The sequence below is a fragment of the Alosa pseudoharengus genome, unplaced genomic scaffold, assembly GCF_046254945.1.
Source record: "Alosa pseudoharengus isolate Yale_2024_CS ecotype anadromous, Long Island Sound unplaced genomic scaffold, YU_APseudo_1.1 YU_APseudo_1.1_scf_10, whole genome shotgun sequence".
Lineage (NCBI taxonomy): Eukaryota > Metazoa > Chordata > Actinopteri > Clupeiformes > Clupeidae > Alosa > Alosa pseudoharengus.
The window spans coordinates 33,065,098-33,084,864 of NW_027468565.1; the positions used below are offsets into that span (position 1 = coordinate 33,065,098).

Below are 19,767 nucleotides of genomic sequence, written 5' to 3' on the forward strand. Positions count from 1 at the left end.
ATAACTATATTCCGTTCAGTGCTTATGCAAGATCTACTGTGAATGATAGCTTCTAAATTCTCCAGAGTTCCCATCATGTACATAGATAACAAACTCTTACATTCCTACATTCTTTTGTTTACCCCTTATTTGTAAGATATTAGTAGATCGTGTTTTTGATTCATGTTTGTTTTATTTGTCCACTATAGCATAAAGCAGTATGTCACAAATGTTGTCACAATGCACAACCATGCTCCAAACCTTCAATTTTCAAGATGGCCGTCTCTATTGTCTCTTTTGCCAGCAGTCCAAGGAAAAAAAATATCTGCCTTCATCATCATTTGGATTCCATGGCAACCATGTTCTGTCTGACTGCATGTGGACCCCCTCCGCCTCTGCTCCCCCCGTCTCTCCACTGCACTCTGTTCTTCCTCCCCCTCAGAAGACCAGCAGCGACATCATTTCATGTTTTACTAGACATTTTTTTTTTTTTTATTTCAGCCCAGGACTTCACAAGCCTATTTCTAGCCATGATCGTTGGTTAAGTCTTTGTTACACACTCATAACATACTCCTATGCTAATACATTTTGCTATTTTGTCTTCAGAATCAATCAAAGGCGACAGCATTACAAACAGGAAGGGATACAGTTGAGTCAAGCACCCTGACAAATGGAGTGATATGAATGAATATCATTCTGAACGTGTCTCCCCTTTTCAGCGTTCAGGGGATTCCATGTCCAGCCCCTTATGTGGTTTAATAACACATATTTAATTAGTCATTCTTTTATAGATTGCTTTGATCATTGTGTGTTGTGTGTGTGTTTGTATGGGTGTGTGTGTCAGAATACTATCAAACTATTCAAAGTTTTGAGCAAATAAAGTCTTTGTCATTGCCTCTGAGAAAATTGCATTTACGTAAAAGATGATAAGTGTCTGGATATTGTACTGAATATGATCACAATCTGCCCAATGACCGCTGGTTAAATATTAATTTCAAAGGTGCAAAAGTCTTATTTAATAATAAAAAAAAGGATTGACTTCTGAGTTGGGTCTGCTGATGCACGCTAAACTAATGAGAATATAGTATACACAAACAACCAGCCAAAAATCATAAATTAAAATAGTGACGTCTTGTTGTCTTGATCTAAAACATAAAAATCCCAAATCCACAGGAAACAATATGAAACATACACAATATGTTAATGGAAAGAAATAACAATTGAAATACACTGAAAACAGAAAACACTCAAACAATTTCCTGTGGACTGCTCTGTCCATTTTCAAACTGTTTCAGCAGGAAAAACAAAACAAAAAAAATAAAAACTTTTAGAAATCCTGAATTATTATTCAGCCATCATTGTCCCCTCGCCACAGTATTGCCTGTTCTGTCTCTATTCCTAACCTGAAACATCCTAAGGCCAAGCTTATTAAAAACCATTGCTCTGAGCGCCCTATGTACAGCTTTGAAACAATATCTTTAACTTGATTATCATTTATACCCCCCTCCCTCCACCCTGCATGTTCCATACACACCCCAGCCCCAAATACATCATCCCTCCTACCTGACCTCTGACTGACCTGCCCACCCAACTGAATGTTGCTTGCAACACAGTTTGGTGTGAATCAGTGAGTTCAGAGATAATATATATCAGTGAACTCTATGATAAATTGGGTCTCCACTTCAGTGATGGGGGACATAAAACCATGGGAGAATCCACAGTGAACCTCTCACTTATAGAAAGGACCATATATAGAACCTCTCACTTATAGAAAGGACAAATATGTCCATGCTTCGATGTAACATTTCAATTCCCACTGTCTTGTTTTGTTTTCTCTTTTTTCAGTAAGAAATAGACTGACTGACCCTAACATTATGATCTATACACTGCCCATCCCTCCCAAATACTCACACATACACATACAAATACACCCCAATACTCATACACACATACACATACAAATACCCCCCAATACTCATACACACATACACATACAAATACATATATGTATGCATACACATAAACATGCATTCACACTCTCACTATATCTCTCTTCATCTATATTCATACAATCGCGCGCACACGCACACGCACACGCACACACACACACACACACACACACACACACACACACATATACACATACAGAGACAAATACACAAAGTGTGTGTGTATTCAAGCAAAATCCTCACAAGCTGTTGGGCAGCCTCAGATTTCAGTTTCAGGCTGTCGCTCTGTTCATCTCTCTGCTCCTCCACACTCACTCTCAGCACATGTCCCCTGCCTTCTAGCTGCTGTTACCGCTCACACTCTCTCTCTCTCACACACACACACACACACACACACACACACACACACACACACACACACATACTCTCTTTCTCTTTCTCTTTCTCTCTGGCTCGCCCACAGGGCTCTGCCTGGCCCCTTCTCTTCACGGCTTCTCCGAGGAGCCCTCCATGGTGATGGCGGTGAACTCCTCTGCGTTGCCGTTCTCTTGGATCTTCTCCTTGTTCATGAGCGTCACCATCTCCTGCTCGCGCTCCTCGGCGCGGGAGCCGACCACCGCCGCCGCTGACCCGTTGCCCTCGCTGCCGCCGTTCTTGCTGATGTTAAGCGTCTGGTGCTTTCCACACCATCTGCAACGGAGACCGGGGGGGGGGCGGGGGGTTATTCATCATGTTACAGTTCTTGACAGTTATTTTATTTATTTATTTATTTATTTTGCCTTCGCCACGCTAATATTGCCCCAAATTAATTTGGTTGTGGACTGATTAAGCATTACAGCATTACATGGCAAATAATTTGTCAAACAACTCACCTTTTCCTTGTTACAACAGCGGCACAAACAAGAACAACTGCTGCAAGTGCCACCAGCACTCCAATAATGACCAACCAATCTGTTATTGGGGATAGAGGAGAGGGCAGATTATAAAGGGCCACAAATCCAATATGCATTGAAGATAATGCAGATATGCAGATATGACGACGGGCATAAAATATGGCAGCACTACTGAGAGATATAAACATAATGAAAATCCTGAAACATTTTGTAAGCTAAACATATCAATTAACTCTCAATATGCAATTTAATTTTTAAATAAATCTAAGCACTGTACCACTATAATGTAATAATTCATCAGATGAAGGAGTGATATACGGATGAATGGTGGATATGCTCACCATTGCCCTCCTTTTCCTCCTGCTTGTCAGTTTGCCCCAGTTCATCCACATTCGCTTCCGGGATATCTGGAGCGATCACAGAACAGAGTCCAGTAATGTACTGTTAGGTTACTGTATGTGGACTTACACACACACACGCATGCAAACACAAACAAACACACACCCACACACACACACACACACATGCACACATGCACACACACATGCACACTTCTGAACACAAATGTGCGCGCGCGCGCACACACACACACACACACACTAATAGTCAATAACTGTATGGAATTTAGTCTAATCTCTGTCACTATAAATGGACAAAGCAGTGCATGTAGGTGTGAGCGCCAGTCTGAACGTTATATAATGAAACACCAGGGGGCGCTGTTTGGCAGACCACTTGTACTTATGGGTATAGGCCCGTGTGGCTGCTCTCCCACAGAATCCTGATGTGTTGTGCTGTACATGTAAAATGCAGCGAGCAAGGACATGACACTCTGACTGTTAAATGAGAATTACTGAAACCCTGCACAGGACAACTACTTAACAGTTTGTCTCTCTCTGTGTGTGTGTGTGTGTGTGTGTGTGTGTGTGTGTGTGTCTGTGAGTGTGTGACTGTGAAAGAGAAAGAAAGAGGAAAAGACAGTCATATCCAGAATTGTGGGCCCAAAAATATGTTTCTTCACTGTTGACATCAGCAAAAAAAAAAAAAAAAAAAAAAAACTTTATGTTTATGTGCCAGCTGTGTGGTAACAGCAGTGTTGCCACAGTTACCTTGAAAAAGTAATCTAATTACGGATTACTGATTACTCCTTTAAAAAGTAACTTAGTTACTTTACTGATTACTTGATTTTAAAAGTAACTAAGTTAGATTACAAGTTACTTTATTAGTTATTTTCAGCAGCTGCCAACAACACCCCCACCGCCTTAACATAAAAATGATAACCGGTTTTTCCAATACTCACTATACTGGAAGTGCATTTTAACAGTAATGTCAGCAATGTATAGCAGACATCCCATAACCTACAGTACTTAGATACTGAAATTCAGATGTTTGTTCAATAATGTCTAAGTACACCAAATAAGGAAGGCCTATTGATAGAAATTGTTATAGTAAAATATGTAGATTTGTTTGTAGATTTTTTTTTTCATGTAGCCTTGGCAACTAGCCATCATGTATAGGCCTGAGTAATATGCAAATGAAATTACACTTGTTAAACTCACCTCAACAAGTCTTTTGCAATAATTTAACCCGCCGTGAGCAATGCTAAAGTCGCTGTTACAAACAGTGCAGTGTGCAAGACTATCATTATATTTTAATCTTATGAGACAATTGGGTATACTTTTGTGTCTGATGTGAAATGGGTCTTAAATCTTCCTTTTTGAGGGGCACTGACGCTGCCATGACGCTCCTGTTCCTAGATGCACTGATTGAACTGATTAATTAAGTTTATGAGAAAAGAGATATTTAAGCACACTTACACTAAAAACTGATTGGTTGATTTAGCAAAAACAGACCAGGATGCTTTGTCTTGGATGCGCTTCAGGCACAAACACAACACTCCTCTCTCCCTCTCCGTTGTGTGCGCGTTAAACTCATATGCACACGCGATTTGAAGTCCGGTCTGGCTTGCGTGCTCTTGTTCGCTCTAGGTACCGGGAGATTTTATGTAATTTGCGGGCGTCAGGAAGGCGCTATCAATATGTGGGAGACTTGGGATGTCTAGCTAGACAGCACTTTGTCGCCAGCACAGTATAATGTACCTTAATGTTGTCAGGTTTAGCTGACACAAACTCAAAGTAATGACTGATGAAATGTGCATCTCTCTCTCTCCCTCCATTGTTGTTTACGTTTGTGTCGCTGCGTGGTTTTACACGTGAATTGTCCTCATGCTGAAAACTTGAGCATAGCCTAGCCTACTGTACATGACATTAATCCCCAAGACAAGAAGAAAGCAAAGAATATATCTTTTTACGAAGGAAAATTACAAAAATAGTAACGCACAGTAACTTAGATAAGTAACTTGAATCTGATTACTGGTTTGTAAATAGTAGCGCGTTAGATTACTCGTTACCGAAAAAAGTGGTCAAAATAGACTAACTTACTAAGTAACGCGTTACTGGCATCACTGGGTAACAGTGACATGATGTGTGGTAATGGGTAGGTATTGTATATGAGGCCCAACCACCCAAGCCCAAGGACATTAATATCTCAGATCTGGATGAGGCGGTGGAGAAAGCTTCCTGAAGCTAACCGCTAACCTGTGTTGCTGGGCTGGGCTGTTGATTTCATCGTCATCGTATTGGTAGATATCTCTGGGCCGTCGGGGGGCAGGATCCCTGATCCCGTAGTGTCGTCCTGAAACAAGATGGTGGTCTTTCCCGTCGGGCTGTTTCTCTGGTCCTCTTCTGGGGTCACTGGTGTTGTGTTGAACCCCCTCTCGCTGATCACACCCTCCTCCATGCTAAGGTCGGACGCATACGTGGGCTCCTCCCCCATGTCTCCCAGTGTGGTGGTCTCGTTGTGCTCTTCTGGTTCCACAGTGTCAGTGATCGCGTTGACCGGGACCAGATCCGGTTCTAACATGGGCTCAGCTGTGGTATCTGGGCTGTCTGTGATCTCTCCAGAGGAAGGTGTCTCGGTGGCAGCAGCTTCTGCAGCAGAAAGAGTAAGCACTGTTACAAAGGTCCAAAAGAGACCTTCTGAGATGCAGTTACATCAAAGATTGTCTTTTTACTTTAGCAACCGTCTTTGGTTACATTCTCCACCTGTCTCTATAGCATTGGAATAGCCTAGGTATAGCCCAGAAGTAATATTGGATTGTACCTTCCTATTTTCTACTTTAAAGATATCTGTAAATATAAGTATAAATATAAGTATAAGTATCTTTTGATCCCTTGAGGGAAATTTGGTCTCTGCATTTATCCCAATCCGTGAATTAGTGAAACACACTCAGCACACAGTGAGGTGAAGCACACACTAATCCCGGCGCAGTGAGCTGCCTGCTACAACAGCGGCGCTCAAGGAGCAGTGAGGGGTTAGGTGCCTTGCTCAAGGGCACTTCAGCCGCTTCCTACTGGTCGGGGTTCGAACCGGCAACCCTCCGGTTACAAGCGCTAACCAGTAGGCCACGGCTGCCCCTGCCATTCTAAAATCCATTTTAACTATAGCCAAAATTACATTTCTACAAATATAAATAAAATATCACATATAGAATGTGTTCTACACAGTTTTAATTGAATTAGAGAGGTGATGTTTTCTGAATGTTCCCAAATTGAACTAATGCATCTTTTTGGAACTGACACGGAACTGACCTACAAGGCAAGTTCTAATGATGCTGAGAGATCTTACCACTGCTGTCAGGTTTTGTAGACAAAGGGTTGATGGCTTTTTCACAGTTCTCCCCAGTTGAATCTTTTGACCAGAGGAAACAGAACAAAATTGGCACATAATCAGCAAGATTGTTTTTCTCAGTTAAACCAAAAATGAGAGTTATAACAAAAATGAAAATGAATTTATCATACCTGTTTCATTATAACAGTAAGCATCGCTAAGGTCGCTTGAATTTGCAGGCTTGATTCCGATGCCAGTCTGGTTCAAGTAGCATTTTTCATGTGGTTTTTGTCGCAGAATGCTAATGCTCATATTAGCAGTCCACCCATACCTGAAAGACAACATCCTGTTTCATTATCCTTTACGGTGTCTGTCTGTCTGTCTGTCTGTCTGTCTGTTCATCCGTCCGTCTGGCTGGCTGACTGCAAATTTGCTTCTTAATTTAGTTCATAGAATAGAATAGAATAGAATAGAATAGAATATCCTGGATCTTTTGATGCAATGTCCAATCAGAGTTCCTCACCTACAGGTCTCCATGTTGTTGTTGTAAGCATTCCGGACCTGCTCCTCTGTTGCCAGTGTGGTGCCCAGGGACAGGCACAGGGACTCTGCATCGCCATATGTAAGATTGTAGCGATCAGGGCCTTCCACGTGGAACACACCATGATAACTGCAACTTCGAGACTTAACTGAAAGTTAGAAAGAGGGAGGAGAGAGAGAGAAAGAGGGAGAGTAAGAAAGAGGGACAGAGAGATTGTAATGATTTAGATAAACCACAATAAAAGAGATAATGTCTGCCTCTCAAGTTGTTATTACTTGTCACATTCACACAAAGTCACAAAATCTCACAGCAGACTGGCAACAAGTATGACAAGTATGACTCTGAGAGGGGTATTACTTGGAAGTGTCTTTCGACAGCACACTTTCTAGTTCCAGGAAAACAAGTGAGTTTAGGCTTATGTGTAAAGTGACTTTTTATCTTTTAGGTCTACAATGTGTCTACAGTGTATAGAGCTCCTTATAGGTGCATCTGGCCTGTTAACAACATGGACAACAGATGCAAAATAGCCATTTTGGCTAAGTCTGGCGCATTTACATTTTTATGTTCATTAATGTTCACTGTCCATGTCTAAATAAACCTTACATAATAAATAAAAAAATAAATAATTCATTAACTAGGACAAAACAAAAACAAAACCGAATCATGACATCGGCCATTTTGTTCAGAAGCCATGCATTGCATCTCTTCCATGCAACACTGATACGTTCTGACAGTGTGGACAGCACCATTGTTGCTGTACAGTGTTATCCTGAATTGTCCCATCTATACTGTATATTACACCATTACAACAGATCAAGTGACAGCCCAACTAAAGAAGCACATCTTCAATTTGAGCCTACGCCTTGGACAAGTTACAACACTGTGGAAGACATCATGTCTCACCCCTGTCCCTAAGAAGCCACACCCTAGTGAGCTTAATGACTACAGACCTGTCGCTCTTACATCACATGTGATGAAGACAATGGAGCGATTGGTCTTAAGTATGCTCAGACCCCAGGTACGCCATGCACTAGACCCGTTACAGTTTGCATACCAGGAGAAAGTGGGCGTGGACGATGCCATCACTTATCTTCTACACAGGACACATTCCCACCTAGACAAGGGGAAAAGTGCTGTGAGAATCATGTTCTTTGATTTCTCAAGTGCTTTTAACACCATCCAACCCCTCAGATTGGGAGACAAGCTCTTGCAGATGGGTGTGGACGCTCACCTGGTAAACTGGATTACAGATTACCTGACCGAGCGACCACAGTTCGTCAGACTGAAGAACTGTCTCTCTGACACTGTGATCAGCAGCACCGGAGCGCCACAGGAAACTGTGCTCTCTCCAGTCCTGTTCACCCTGTACACATCTGACAACACTGAGTCATGCCACATGCAGAAGTTTTCTGATGATACTGCAATTGTGGGGTGTATCAGGAACGGGCAGGAGGAGGAGTACAGGAGCCTGGTGGAGGACTTTGTGCAATGGTGCAAACTCAATCATCTTCAACTCAACACTTCAAAGACCAAGGAGATGGTGGTGGATTTCCGCAGGTCTAAGCCCACTCTGCTACCAGTCCACATTGATGGGGTCAATGTGGAGGTGGTAAGCACCTACAAGTATATGGGTCTCCACCTGGACAATAAACTGGACTGGTCAGCCAACACTGATGCACTCTACAAGAAAGGGCAGAGCAGGCTGTACTTCCTGAGGAGGCTGCAGTCCTTCAATGTGTGCAGCAAGCTCCTCAGGATGTTCTACCAGTCTGTTGTTGCCAGCGTTCTCTTCTATGCAGTAATATGCTGGGGAGGAAGCACAAGGAAGAAGGATGTGGGGCGAATTGACAGGCTGGTAAGGAAAGCTGGCTCTGTAGTGAGAGCTGAACTGGAGTGCATCACTTCACTATCTGACAAAAGGACCCTGAACAAACTGATCAACATCTTGGACAATGAGTGTTACCCACTCCACAGCACTATTGTTAAGCAGAAGAGCCTGATCAGCTGGAGACTTCGCTCACTGCCTTGCACAACAGACAGACTGAGAAAGTAATTTGTCCCCAGGGCCATTGAACTGTTCAATGCTTCACTTAAGGGAAGAGGAGAGATAGACTTCTCTGCATAGTCTGTCTGCCTCTTCACCCCCTCCATGTTTGGATACTGTCTGTCCACTAGCCACTTTTACCACTGTCTTTCTGCCTCACTGTTTACATGCTCTATTAGCACATCAGCATATGCATAACCCCTCCCTCCATGCCACAGCCGAACTGGGGCCACACTTATACCTTCTTAAAATAGTTAAATATATAGATATATAGACTTTATTTCTGCATTGTTGCACTGTTGGACTTACTCATTTGCACTATCACCATGACCACTATCACCATTGCACTATCACCATGACACTCATTCACACAGAGCACCTTACCTTACCTTACTATGCACAGAGAATCACAGGCTCAGTCCCTGCCTCAGTCATTGCAAGCACCTCTGATTGATTAATCACCACTATGTGGATACTGTTTTTAGAATTGATTTAGATTAAGTGTTAGTTAGTATAATTTGTATTTTAGTATATTTAGTATATTCTTTATCTTCTACTGTCCTTATTGCTTAGTTGTGTTTTTATATTATATACTTTAATTACTTTTTCTGCTGTTAAAAATATGTATGTGTTGTCTGTATGCTGCTGAGACCTTGAATTTCCCCTGGGGATCAATAAAGTATCTATCTATCTATCTATCTATCTATCTATCTATCTATCTATCTATCTTTATCAACACATTTATTAGCATTGTTCCTCATTCAGGACAGTGGTTACAGTAAAAATAGGGTAAGCGATGCTGGAGGTTGCGTTTGTATTTGAACCAAGGACCAAACAAAACACACCAGAGAGGTAGCTCACTCATCCCTTTAGTGCTCCCCAAGAAACTCCACACAGTGTTCTGTTATTGTTTAGAGGACAGGGTGCCCCAAGTTGTTTCCATATCATGGAACCAGGTAGAAGACCATTTTTTCACAGTGTTCTTAGGTAATGGAGAGCTAGCAGATTGTGAAGAAACATTTTTTGAATTGCTTAGCATCACTTACCCTGCCTTTAATGCATGATACGTATTTCATAAAAAGAAAATAGTTGGTTACACTTTACTTGACAGTATCGACATAAGAGTGACATGACACTGTCATGAAAGTGTCATAAACATGTCATAAACGTAACATAACATGACATAACGCTTCTGTTATTAAGTGACATTCGGTTTTTGTCATAACAAGTTAGGGTTAGGATTAGGATTAGGGTTAGGGTTAGGGTTAGGGTTAGGGTTCATGTGTCATGACAGTGTCATGTCACTCTTATGTCAGTCAAAGTGTTACCCAGTAGTTTACTGCATATACAGTATGTGAAAGGAATATATTACATGTGCCTCTGCATGCTCAGTCACACAGGTGAGATTGCATGTCGCCCAGCCCACGAGAACAGTGTGTCCTGAACTCTGCACAGATATAGTAGCTTGGTTAGCACCCGTAGCACATAGAACTCTCTCTCTCTCTCTCTCTCTCTCTCTCTTTCACACACACACACACACACACACACACACACACACACACACACACACATACACACACACACGCACACACACACACACACACACGTACACACACCGCTGCTTGCGTAATGTGCGGTAAACATTTAGAGCCTCTATGCGGGTCAGAAACTTGAATTGGCCAGCTGCCCTTTGGCCTACACTTTACATACAGTAGTGCCTCATTCCCTTCACTTGTGATGGGGAATACTGATAACTAGTCAGAGAAAAGCACCCTCATCTACTCAGTGGTAAGGGCTTTATATATACAGTAAAGCTGTAGATATGTGTTGAAGGCTCTTGTGAAAATAAACTGCAATGTGATGCAGTGCAAACACTAAGTAATCTGAGGATGATTTCGTAACATATTGACATGAGTATATTTGGTGCCCCCAAATATCCAAATATCCCCCCCCCCCCCCCTTTGTCATCAAAACAGCATCAATTTGCTTATAAGTTAAAATGTTTAGATACTTGGCAATCACTTGTAAGGAGAACTTGTTACAATCCTTCAGTGCATTGATAATGAGACATTCCATGCAATCTCAAATCACACTGGTTTCTGTCAGTTCTGAGCTGAGGCCTGAGTTTTTCACAACCAGAATGTTAATCTATTAATTTTGCTATTTAATCTTTGTAATGGACAATAAATGTCTACTTATTTCAAGTCTTCTATTATAGGCTACTTCTATTTTTTATTTCTCAAACAGAAACTGATATTTCCTTTATAGAAAACAGACAGAAAGAGAGAAAAAGTGATGCATCACCCTTCTGTTCATGGCAAATAGCACATCTTAGTCATACATGATTGGTATGTTAGCTGCTGTAGTCCAGATGGTTGTTTTTACAGCCAACCTGCTTAGATTTCATGGCCATGACACTAGCGGTTAGCCTAAATTTTCTGCCCAACTGGCCATTCCCTGGACAGTCCTCTGCTGTTTTCTACATGGCTTGAGTCACAGTATTTGCTTAACAAGCACAAACAATGAGCTCACAGGCAGGTACACATAAGATAACCTTTAACTGATCTCATGGAGGGAAGTCCCACCACATCTAGTTTTGTACCAAGAAGTCATACCACATCCTAAAAGAGCCCTTCCCTGGTGTCAATAATCACCAAATATATTCAGATGCCTAAACACAATGATTAAACATTCTGCAGCAATAAGTGCTTACTCTGACAACTGGGACAATAAAACATACAGTATTTAACAAAAACTATAAAACGTAACATAATAAAAACTTTGACAATAAAACATTTGGGCTTATATTACAGTATGTCTTTGACTTTTTACATCACTTGGGTCCCCAGTCATACACCCACCAAGTGAGAGGTCAAACAAATGAGTATGAGAGATATGCGACCAGACAGACAGACATAACATTCCATGCTTTAGAGTTAGACAGCCTGTTTGCTGTAGACAGCAACTCCTTTCTGCTATTTTGAATATCTGATGAAAGACATTTACTGTATCTGTGGCTAACTGAAGATGAACAGTAGAAGTGAGACACCCGCATGAGAGAGAGAGATTTTAAAGGAAACAGCAGTTCTGAAGAAATACTTCTTATCAAACTGAAATGGCAGTGGAACCAACCGCCCACAGTGTTATTTTTGCATTTGGTTGTGGTTGGTACGAAACTAAACCAGCGTACTCTCTGCTTTGACACACCCCTATATAAACGGCTTTCTTGTGACCCCTCCCCCACACACACATACAAGCCAGATGAATTTCATATGCTCACTGAGACTGGGTCATAACAAATAAAAGTGTGTGGAGACCAGCTCCCTTGAGCTGCTTTCTGTCACCATGGCAACCGCATCCCATGATCCAGAGCATCTGTCCCTTTGGACTCCTGAGCTCCGGAACAGAGTAGTGATTCTAGAAACACACACACACACACACACACACACGCACGCACGCACGCACGCACACACACACACACATCTATAAGCGAGATGCTGTACTCTTTTCCATGTTCTGGTGTGTATGCCAAGTCACTAGTGTAGTCAGAGCATCTGAGGTCTTCGCTGGACCAGATGTCAACCAAAGCCTCCTCTTCATATTGCATTATATAAACTTCAAGCAGATACCAGTGTTGGCTACAGCAAACAGTTTTGACATTTCTCACACATTTGTATTTCGATGCTTAGTTTAGTCACCACCGGATATCAGGCGAGATCCGTTGTCACTATGATGCTTGTTGACATCGGATTACCATGGTTACAGGTGCAAACACCAGCTTGTGAAAGAGAAAAGGACGACGCGGGCTGTGGAACACAGAGCACGACTCAGTGTGAGAACGTCAGAGAAAACAAGCAAGTCCCTAATGATTCAGACTGACACATGTATACCAGTACATACAGTTTATCCCAAAATTATTCACACCCCTGGAAAATATCAATTTAATGTGGATTTTCTCTTGACCAATATGTTTGTTCTGACTGAAAATGACACTGCCACATGCCAAAAGGTTGCAGCATTAAATTGAGATTTTCCAGAGGTATGAATCATTTTGGGATTTGGGATGTTTTAACTGAACATACATGCAGTTAAGCCCAACATTTTTATACCCATGCCACAAAATGATTTATATTTTTATTTGACCAATGAGTTTCTTCTGCATGGAAATGGCATAACTACAAAATGAAAGATGATACATTGAGCTATATTGGTATAATGGGTATGAATAATTATGGACTTGTATCGACTTGTTACTTGTACTGACTAGTCTCTTTAAAAACAAACTGTTGTGCTGACTTCATGATGTAACTAAAAAATGCTGCAGTGGTCAAAATATTGCATTGTAATGCATTGTATTACAGATAATGGCATCTCACTAAGTTATAAGCAACTTACTGTATAAGAAATGCTCAAAATGGCATAGTAAAATGTTAACCATTGACTGATTTATTTTGACATAACTCATTATTTTAAGCAAATCTTTTAAAAACGAAGTTCTGTGTGGGCCATTCAGTCTTTCTATGAGTTTGTTTGTGTGGGGGGATGCAGAGACCAAGTTATAGTGTCATGACAAATTGGACAATTGTTGGCTTTTTCTGATTGGAATCTGGGCCTTTAAAGACAGCCACCCCATCTCAGTGCTAAGGGCTGATTCAGCTGTCCAATTCATCTTTATTATTGAAGACATATTCACAAAATTCTCCACTGTTAGGTCCACTGTCTGCATTATTGATGGCGGGGTGAAATATTCTCACAGGTTAGCAGCAGCAGTTCTGTGAAGATTTAATAATCCAGGACTTCGGTAACATTCAAAATATGTATTTGCAATGGCTTTGATGCAACAGCAGTCAACCATTTCATAATGTCTTATAAACATTGCATCAGCAGAGCTCTTCAAGACTGTCTACACAATCTCGACTGACAATGGCAGACAACCTTTTCATTTTACCCCAGACAGTCTAGTTCCAGGAGACCCTTAGTAAATAACCCTTCCTGCCCGATGTAGCTCACACTTTTGAGGCAGGTTTCCTGACACTAGAGAGATGCTTCTCCATGCACATGTGTGATCGTGACACAGTTTATGAAGGGTACTGCCTCAAGCAGCCTCAGAGCTCAAAACAGATACTCAAATTCAATGTTCCTGAAAGCTTGGTGAGCAGCAAAGGAAAAATGGGAACTATTTAAACCAGCCATTTAAACACCAGCATAGGTTCTTTGGGTCTGAACACTTTAGATGTCACGACACCCAGTGTCATGACATTTCCTAATGCAAGGGTTTGGTTTTCTAATTTCCGATGGTGCAATCTGTTATATCAACAATGTTGCTGATGTTGCTCTTTTGTTGATTTGAGAGATCTCTCTCTCTCTCTCTCTCTCTCTCTCTCTCTCTTTCCTAACCTCATACACAAGTCAGGTAGAGCCTGGAAGGGTACTTTCCCCATTTGTTTACCGTCAGGCTGAGTGAGGACTGGAGTAGGAGGAGGTGCTTGCAGTGACGGGAAGTGATGGCTCCATGACCGTTGGTGGCAGTTAGAAGGGGGGCAAACTATTGCTGAGAGTTTAGAACCTCTTTTCAAATGCCAGTAGTACACAAACAGTGTGTATGCCAGTGGTACACAAATAGTGACCCCCCTCCAACCAGAGTTTAAAAAAAGCAGAGAAGAGAAAACAACTGCCGGCTCTTCTAAAACCATCCACAGGGATCAAAGCAGGCCATCTGAGACAAACTAGACGCAACATGTCTCCAAGGTGTCGCCATTAACATGCAAAACGAGCAGTCATGGGAATCTACACAAAGTCCAGGACCCTGGTTCTCTGAAGCTCTGACTACTAAAGCCTCCTTTGTGGCATGGAGAAGTTGAAAGGAGTTGGTGAAGTTAGTGGTGGCTCTCTTACAGAGAGCATGCCAGGACCTCCAGCTGCTCTCAGGAATGGCCAGCTTCTCTCTCTCTCTCTGTCTCTCTCTTTCTCTCTCTCTCTCTCTCTTTCGCCCTGCCCCCCCCCCACACACCGTCTGTCTCTCTCTCCCTCTGTCTCACTCTCTTAACCCCAAATCTGGCAAAGCCTTCACCACAAAATATAGCCCAAATGCAGGGTAGGGTAGGCCTGAGTCGGCATACAGTTTTCCAGCAGGAGAGCCAGAGGTGCTGGGCTGCCTTGGCCAAGCGTGCAGCCGTACGGGCGGAGAAGGTGAAATCTGAGAGCTCTCCTTGTGGGAGCTTACCTGAGCAAAGTCACCTGAAGGAGATTGACTCTCCCCCTCTCCCCATTCTCTCTATCACCCTCTCCCCCTCTCCCCCTTCTCTCTTTATCTCCCTCCATCGCTATTATTTGGCATCAGGACCTGCTAGCTCATACATTTTCATAAGATATATTTTGCCCACCCTTGTGTCTGCTCTTAAGTCCTTAAGTCCAATATGAACACTCAATGTTCCTCTGAAGGAACAAAAAAAGACAAGACTAGACAAAACATAATGAAAAACACGTTTAGGGAACATAATCAGATGAGACAGCTCTAAAGCCTTTATCGTAAACATTTACACAAAAACATTTATAAACAGCCGGCTCCTTTCACTCAGAAGCACTCTGAAGAGAGGATTCTTGGGAGAGAAATCACTGGAGCGTCAGCTCCTGTTTCCCCAGTCACCAGCACCGAGAGCATGTGGAGCGGGGGGAGATTGGTCCTCTGGCCACGTGCATTAAGGTTGTGTATATGTTACAGCACTCTACCGAGCCATGCTCCCACAACCACAAAGGACTCAGTGTATATCAGAGTAAGGAAGAGGCAGAGGGGAGGGGAGGTGGGGTGGGGTGGGGTGGGGTGGGGTGGGTGGTTACACGCTGGCCAAGGACTCACAAAAATACTTTAACATGTAATTAATAGTTTTTCAAGCAGCATTCAAAGATGTACAGGCCAGCAGAAATGCGAGAGCCCCTTTCGCTTGTTAAAGATTCAGGTTTGGGGTTGTGTGTGTGTGTGTGTGTGTGTGTGTGTGTGTGTGTGTGTGTGTGTGTGTGTGTGTGTGTGTGTGTGTGTGTGTGTTTGTGTGTGTGTGTGTGTGTGTGTGTGTGTGTGTGTGTGTGTGTGTGTGTGTGTTTGTGTGTGTGTGTGTGTGTGTGTGTGTGTGTGTGTGTGTGTGTGTGTGTGTGGTGTGTGTGTGTTTGTGTGTGGGTGGGCGGGTGGGGGAGTTAAGAACATAGATTGGCATCTCTGTGAGAGGAAAAAACAGAGAGACAGAGAGAATTAGATTGAGAAACAGAGATAGAGAGCAGAGCAGAAGAGAGGAGAGGAAGTGGAGGATGAAGAGGAGGAAGGGAGGTGAAGGTAGAGTTGCTATCTGAAAGTAAGTATGTGTTTCTTAGTGTGAGAAGTGGTTGTAAGGGAGAAAGAGGGTATGCGGGAGTTGAGGTGGAGGGGGGGGGGTGGAATATTAGAACAGGCACTGGCATGCATGGGGGGGGGGATGTTGTGTGGGGCATTGAGGGGCAGGGGGCAGTGGGGTTGGGTAGGGGGAAGGTAGGGTAGGCGGGTGGACTGGGGCGAACACGTGTCCGAGGGGCTTGGACGGCAGGTGACGGCGCCCGCCAATCCTCCAGCCGCATGCCCACAAGTCCTCTCTTTGTCAGGCTGCAGGTAAGCGGCCCGGCCGCCCCCTCTCTCCCTGAGCGCGTAACCCGACTCCTCAGGTGGGGCAGGGGGAGGGGGAGGCGTGGAGCTGGCCCACGCTGCACGCATACCTGCACACAGACCCCCATCAATCGCGCCTTGTTCAGCCTCACTGCCAGGCCAGGCTGTAGTCAGCAGACAGGGCCCTCAGTAAACACACCAGAGAGCACACACACACACACACACACACACACACACACACACACACACACACACACACACACACACATACACACCTTCACATTTACATACACACACATGTACACACACACACACACACACACACACACAGACACACACACACAAATATGTACTGTACATTCACACTTGCACATATGCATGTATACACACCCACGGGGGAGCTTGCACTGCCAATGCTCCACCACCCCTACTCTATGTACATGTATGTGCTTGGAACATGAACATGTTTGTGTGCACAAGGTGAGTTTGAACAGAGCCCATGTCGAAAGTTGAACATACCACAAAGGTTGAAAATTAACCGTAGCCGGACCACCGAGGTTTTTGGCGCTTTCCGTGCCGCAGACAGACAGTGACAGCACTGTCTCATGATCCTGAGAGTCAGCGCGAGTGTGTGTCTCATCATCGGGCAACAATGCGGCACACATTAAAATGCCAGCCGAGAGGAGCCTATGCCAGCGCCATCACACATCCATGCCCTTCATAGCTGTTTACCTAAGGTAGGACATGGGGGTCCTTGAGAACACAATGTGCCTGTGACCCTTGACCCTATGAGGCCTGACCCTTATGGGACCTAAGTGTCACCAGTTGTTTACAGCACCAACCAGATGCCCCTTTTGAAGTTGACCCCAGTGTGGACCTCCGCCCGGTAATGTTACCCACTCCACCCAACGTCCCAGAAACCTGCGCGTATCTTCACACAGGAAATAACACACACACCCTCGCTTTGCTTAGCGCTGTTGCCAATTACTCAAATACAAACGACCAAATCACACATACTTATCCACAACACCATATATATACTATGTATGTGTATACAAGCATGTACATAGAACTTGAGCAAATGGTAAGGTGTGTGTAACGTCTTCAGCCTGGCAGAAATCCAGCACCAAATATGTTTGAGATATTACTGCCATTGTCAGTTACAGGCACAGACGTAGATACACACACACATACACACAGAGAGAGAGAGAGATTCACAGTGACACACTGCTTTGTCTTTGGCAAAGAGCCACAGCAGAGGCGAGAGGCATAGCATCTCTCGACCTGTTCAGATTCAGAGGCAGCAGCAGAGCTCAGAGCCTTCACCCCCCTTCTCTCTGAAAGTGCCATATCACCGAAAACAAAGAGTACAACCAGACAGCAGTGGAAAACAGAGACGGCAGAAGAGTAGCCATGCCAGTAACGGGAAAAGAGGGGGGGGGGGGTTGGAGGAATAAAGCATGAACATTGCCACTTCCTTTGTGTCGCGTTTATATCAACCCCCCCCCCCCCCCCCCCCAACTCTCTTACCCCCCTCCAAACAATAGTTAAGGCACGGAAAGAGATCGCCCGTGACATTGTCTTTTCATGGCGGGAAATAGAGGTCATCTGTCGCCGGTGCACGCGTGTGCGCGGAGGCAGCCTGATTAAGCGGATAAGTCATATTAAAGCTAAAGGAGAAGGATGATGAGTGTGCGGGCGGCAGGGCTGCCTGGAGGCACAGACGCGTCCTGTCTCGCTCTCTCTCTCTCTCCCTCCCTCTCTCTCTCTCTCTCTCTCTCTCTCTCTCTCTCTCTCTCTTTCTCTCCAGCGTGCTTGCCGGCAGACCGCTAGCTAGCCGCTCGCTCACTCGCTCGCCACGGACTCCTTTGTGTCTGCGCTGACTGAGTCTCTCTGTCTGTCTGCGCGAGGCTAGCGCCTGTCTGGGCTAACTGAGGCACGCTAGCCACTGTCTGAGTCCTTTCACACTCTCTCTCACACACACACACACACACACACACACACACACACAAACACGTTGCTTATACATGTCTCATAAACCAAACCACGTGCTGCCCAGCCGGTATGTATTTCTTCCTCCCCTCTACACACACACACACACAGACACATGTGGCTGAGTAATCCACTTCAACTAATCACAGCTCAACATCCCCTTCTCTACATACACACACACACACACACACACACACACACCTGTGACCATGATCCATCAACAACAGGAGAGACAGAGGTAAGACAAAAACAAACCTTTACACACTGGCTTTGATTACACTCTGTCTTGCACACACACACACACTGAAACACATGCACCTCACCTTCAGTTGTGATTGACCTGGCTGAGGCCAGTAATCCAAAGGTGAGCCCGACGAAGAGAGCCCACATCCTGGGCAGTAGTGACTGGCAGAGGTGGAGATTGTGGAGACGGTGGCTGCTGGAGGGTCCTGTGTCTTCTCTGTCAGGAGAGGGTATGGTGAGTGAGAGAGTGAGATTGAGAGAGAGAGAGAGGGAGCGGTAGAGAGAGAGAGAGAGAGAGAGAGAGAGAGAGAGAGGGTATGTGCGTGTGTGTGTGTGTGTGTGCGTGCGCGTCTGAGAGAGGGTCCGACGTCCACGAGTGAGTTCCTGGTGCTGGGTGTCTCAGAGGCTCCTGGTAGTGCAGCAGACTTTGTCCAACTTTTTAATATTCTGTGTGTGTTAAAGAGTGAGCAAACTGGCGAACTGCTTTACAGCTCGCTGCCACGGCAGACAGGGGGAAGAGGGTGGTGCTTTGAGTACACACCCTTTTGCCTCTCCCTCACCGACCCTCCCTCCATCCACCCACCCCATCTCTCTCTCTCTCTCTCTCTCTCTCTGTCCCTCCCTCCCTCCCTCCCTCCCTCCTTCCCTCAGTCTCCCCTTACTCCCTCCACTCTCTCTCTTTCTCATTCTCCTGTCCTCTCTTCTCCTCTCCTTTCTCTCTCCTCTTTTCTGTGTCTGACTGTTTTAGTCACCGTAGTTTTACTGTCTCAGAAGGTGGCCCTTTTCGTCTTAACCTCAAAGCTCTTTCCCCTTCCCTGTCTTTTTCTTTTCTT

General features: G+C 44.2%; 1 protein-coding gene across 2 annotated transcripts; it reads right to left on the reverse strand.

The window, feature by feature from the left end:
- Nucleotides 1-1,091: 1,091 nt before the first annotated feature.
- On the reverse strand, nt 1,092-19,510 carry cd44b (CD44 molecule (IN blood group) b). 2 transcript variants are annotated; one of them, XM_076270446.1, is made up of 8 exons: nt 19,015-19,510; nt 7,011-7,176; nt 6,679-6,818; nt 6,506-6,568; nt 5,416-5,805; nt 3,163-3,228; nt 2,801-2,879; nt 1,092-2,618 (listed from the first exon to the last, which is right to left on the reverse strand). In XM_076270446.1, exons 1-8 carry the CDS (start codon nt 19,079-19,081, stop codon nt 2,414-2,416), a joined length of 1,176 nt encoding a protein of 391 aa, XP_076126561.1. In that variant the 5' UTR covers nt 19,082-19,510; the 3' UTR covers nt 1,092-2,413. The 2 variants fall into 2 exon arrangements, with proteins under 2 accessions (XP_076126561.1, XP_076126553.1); XM_076270438.1 differs by having other exon boundaries at nt 5,416-5,808; nt 19,015-19,508.
- Nucleotides 19,511-19,767: the final 257 nt, after the last annotated feature.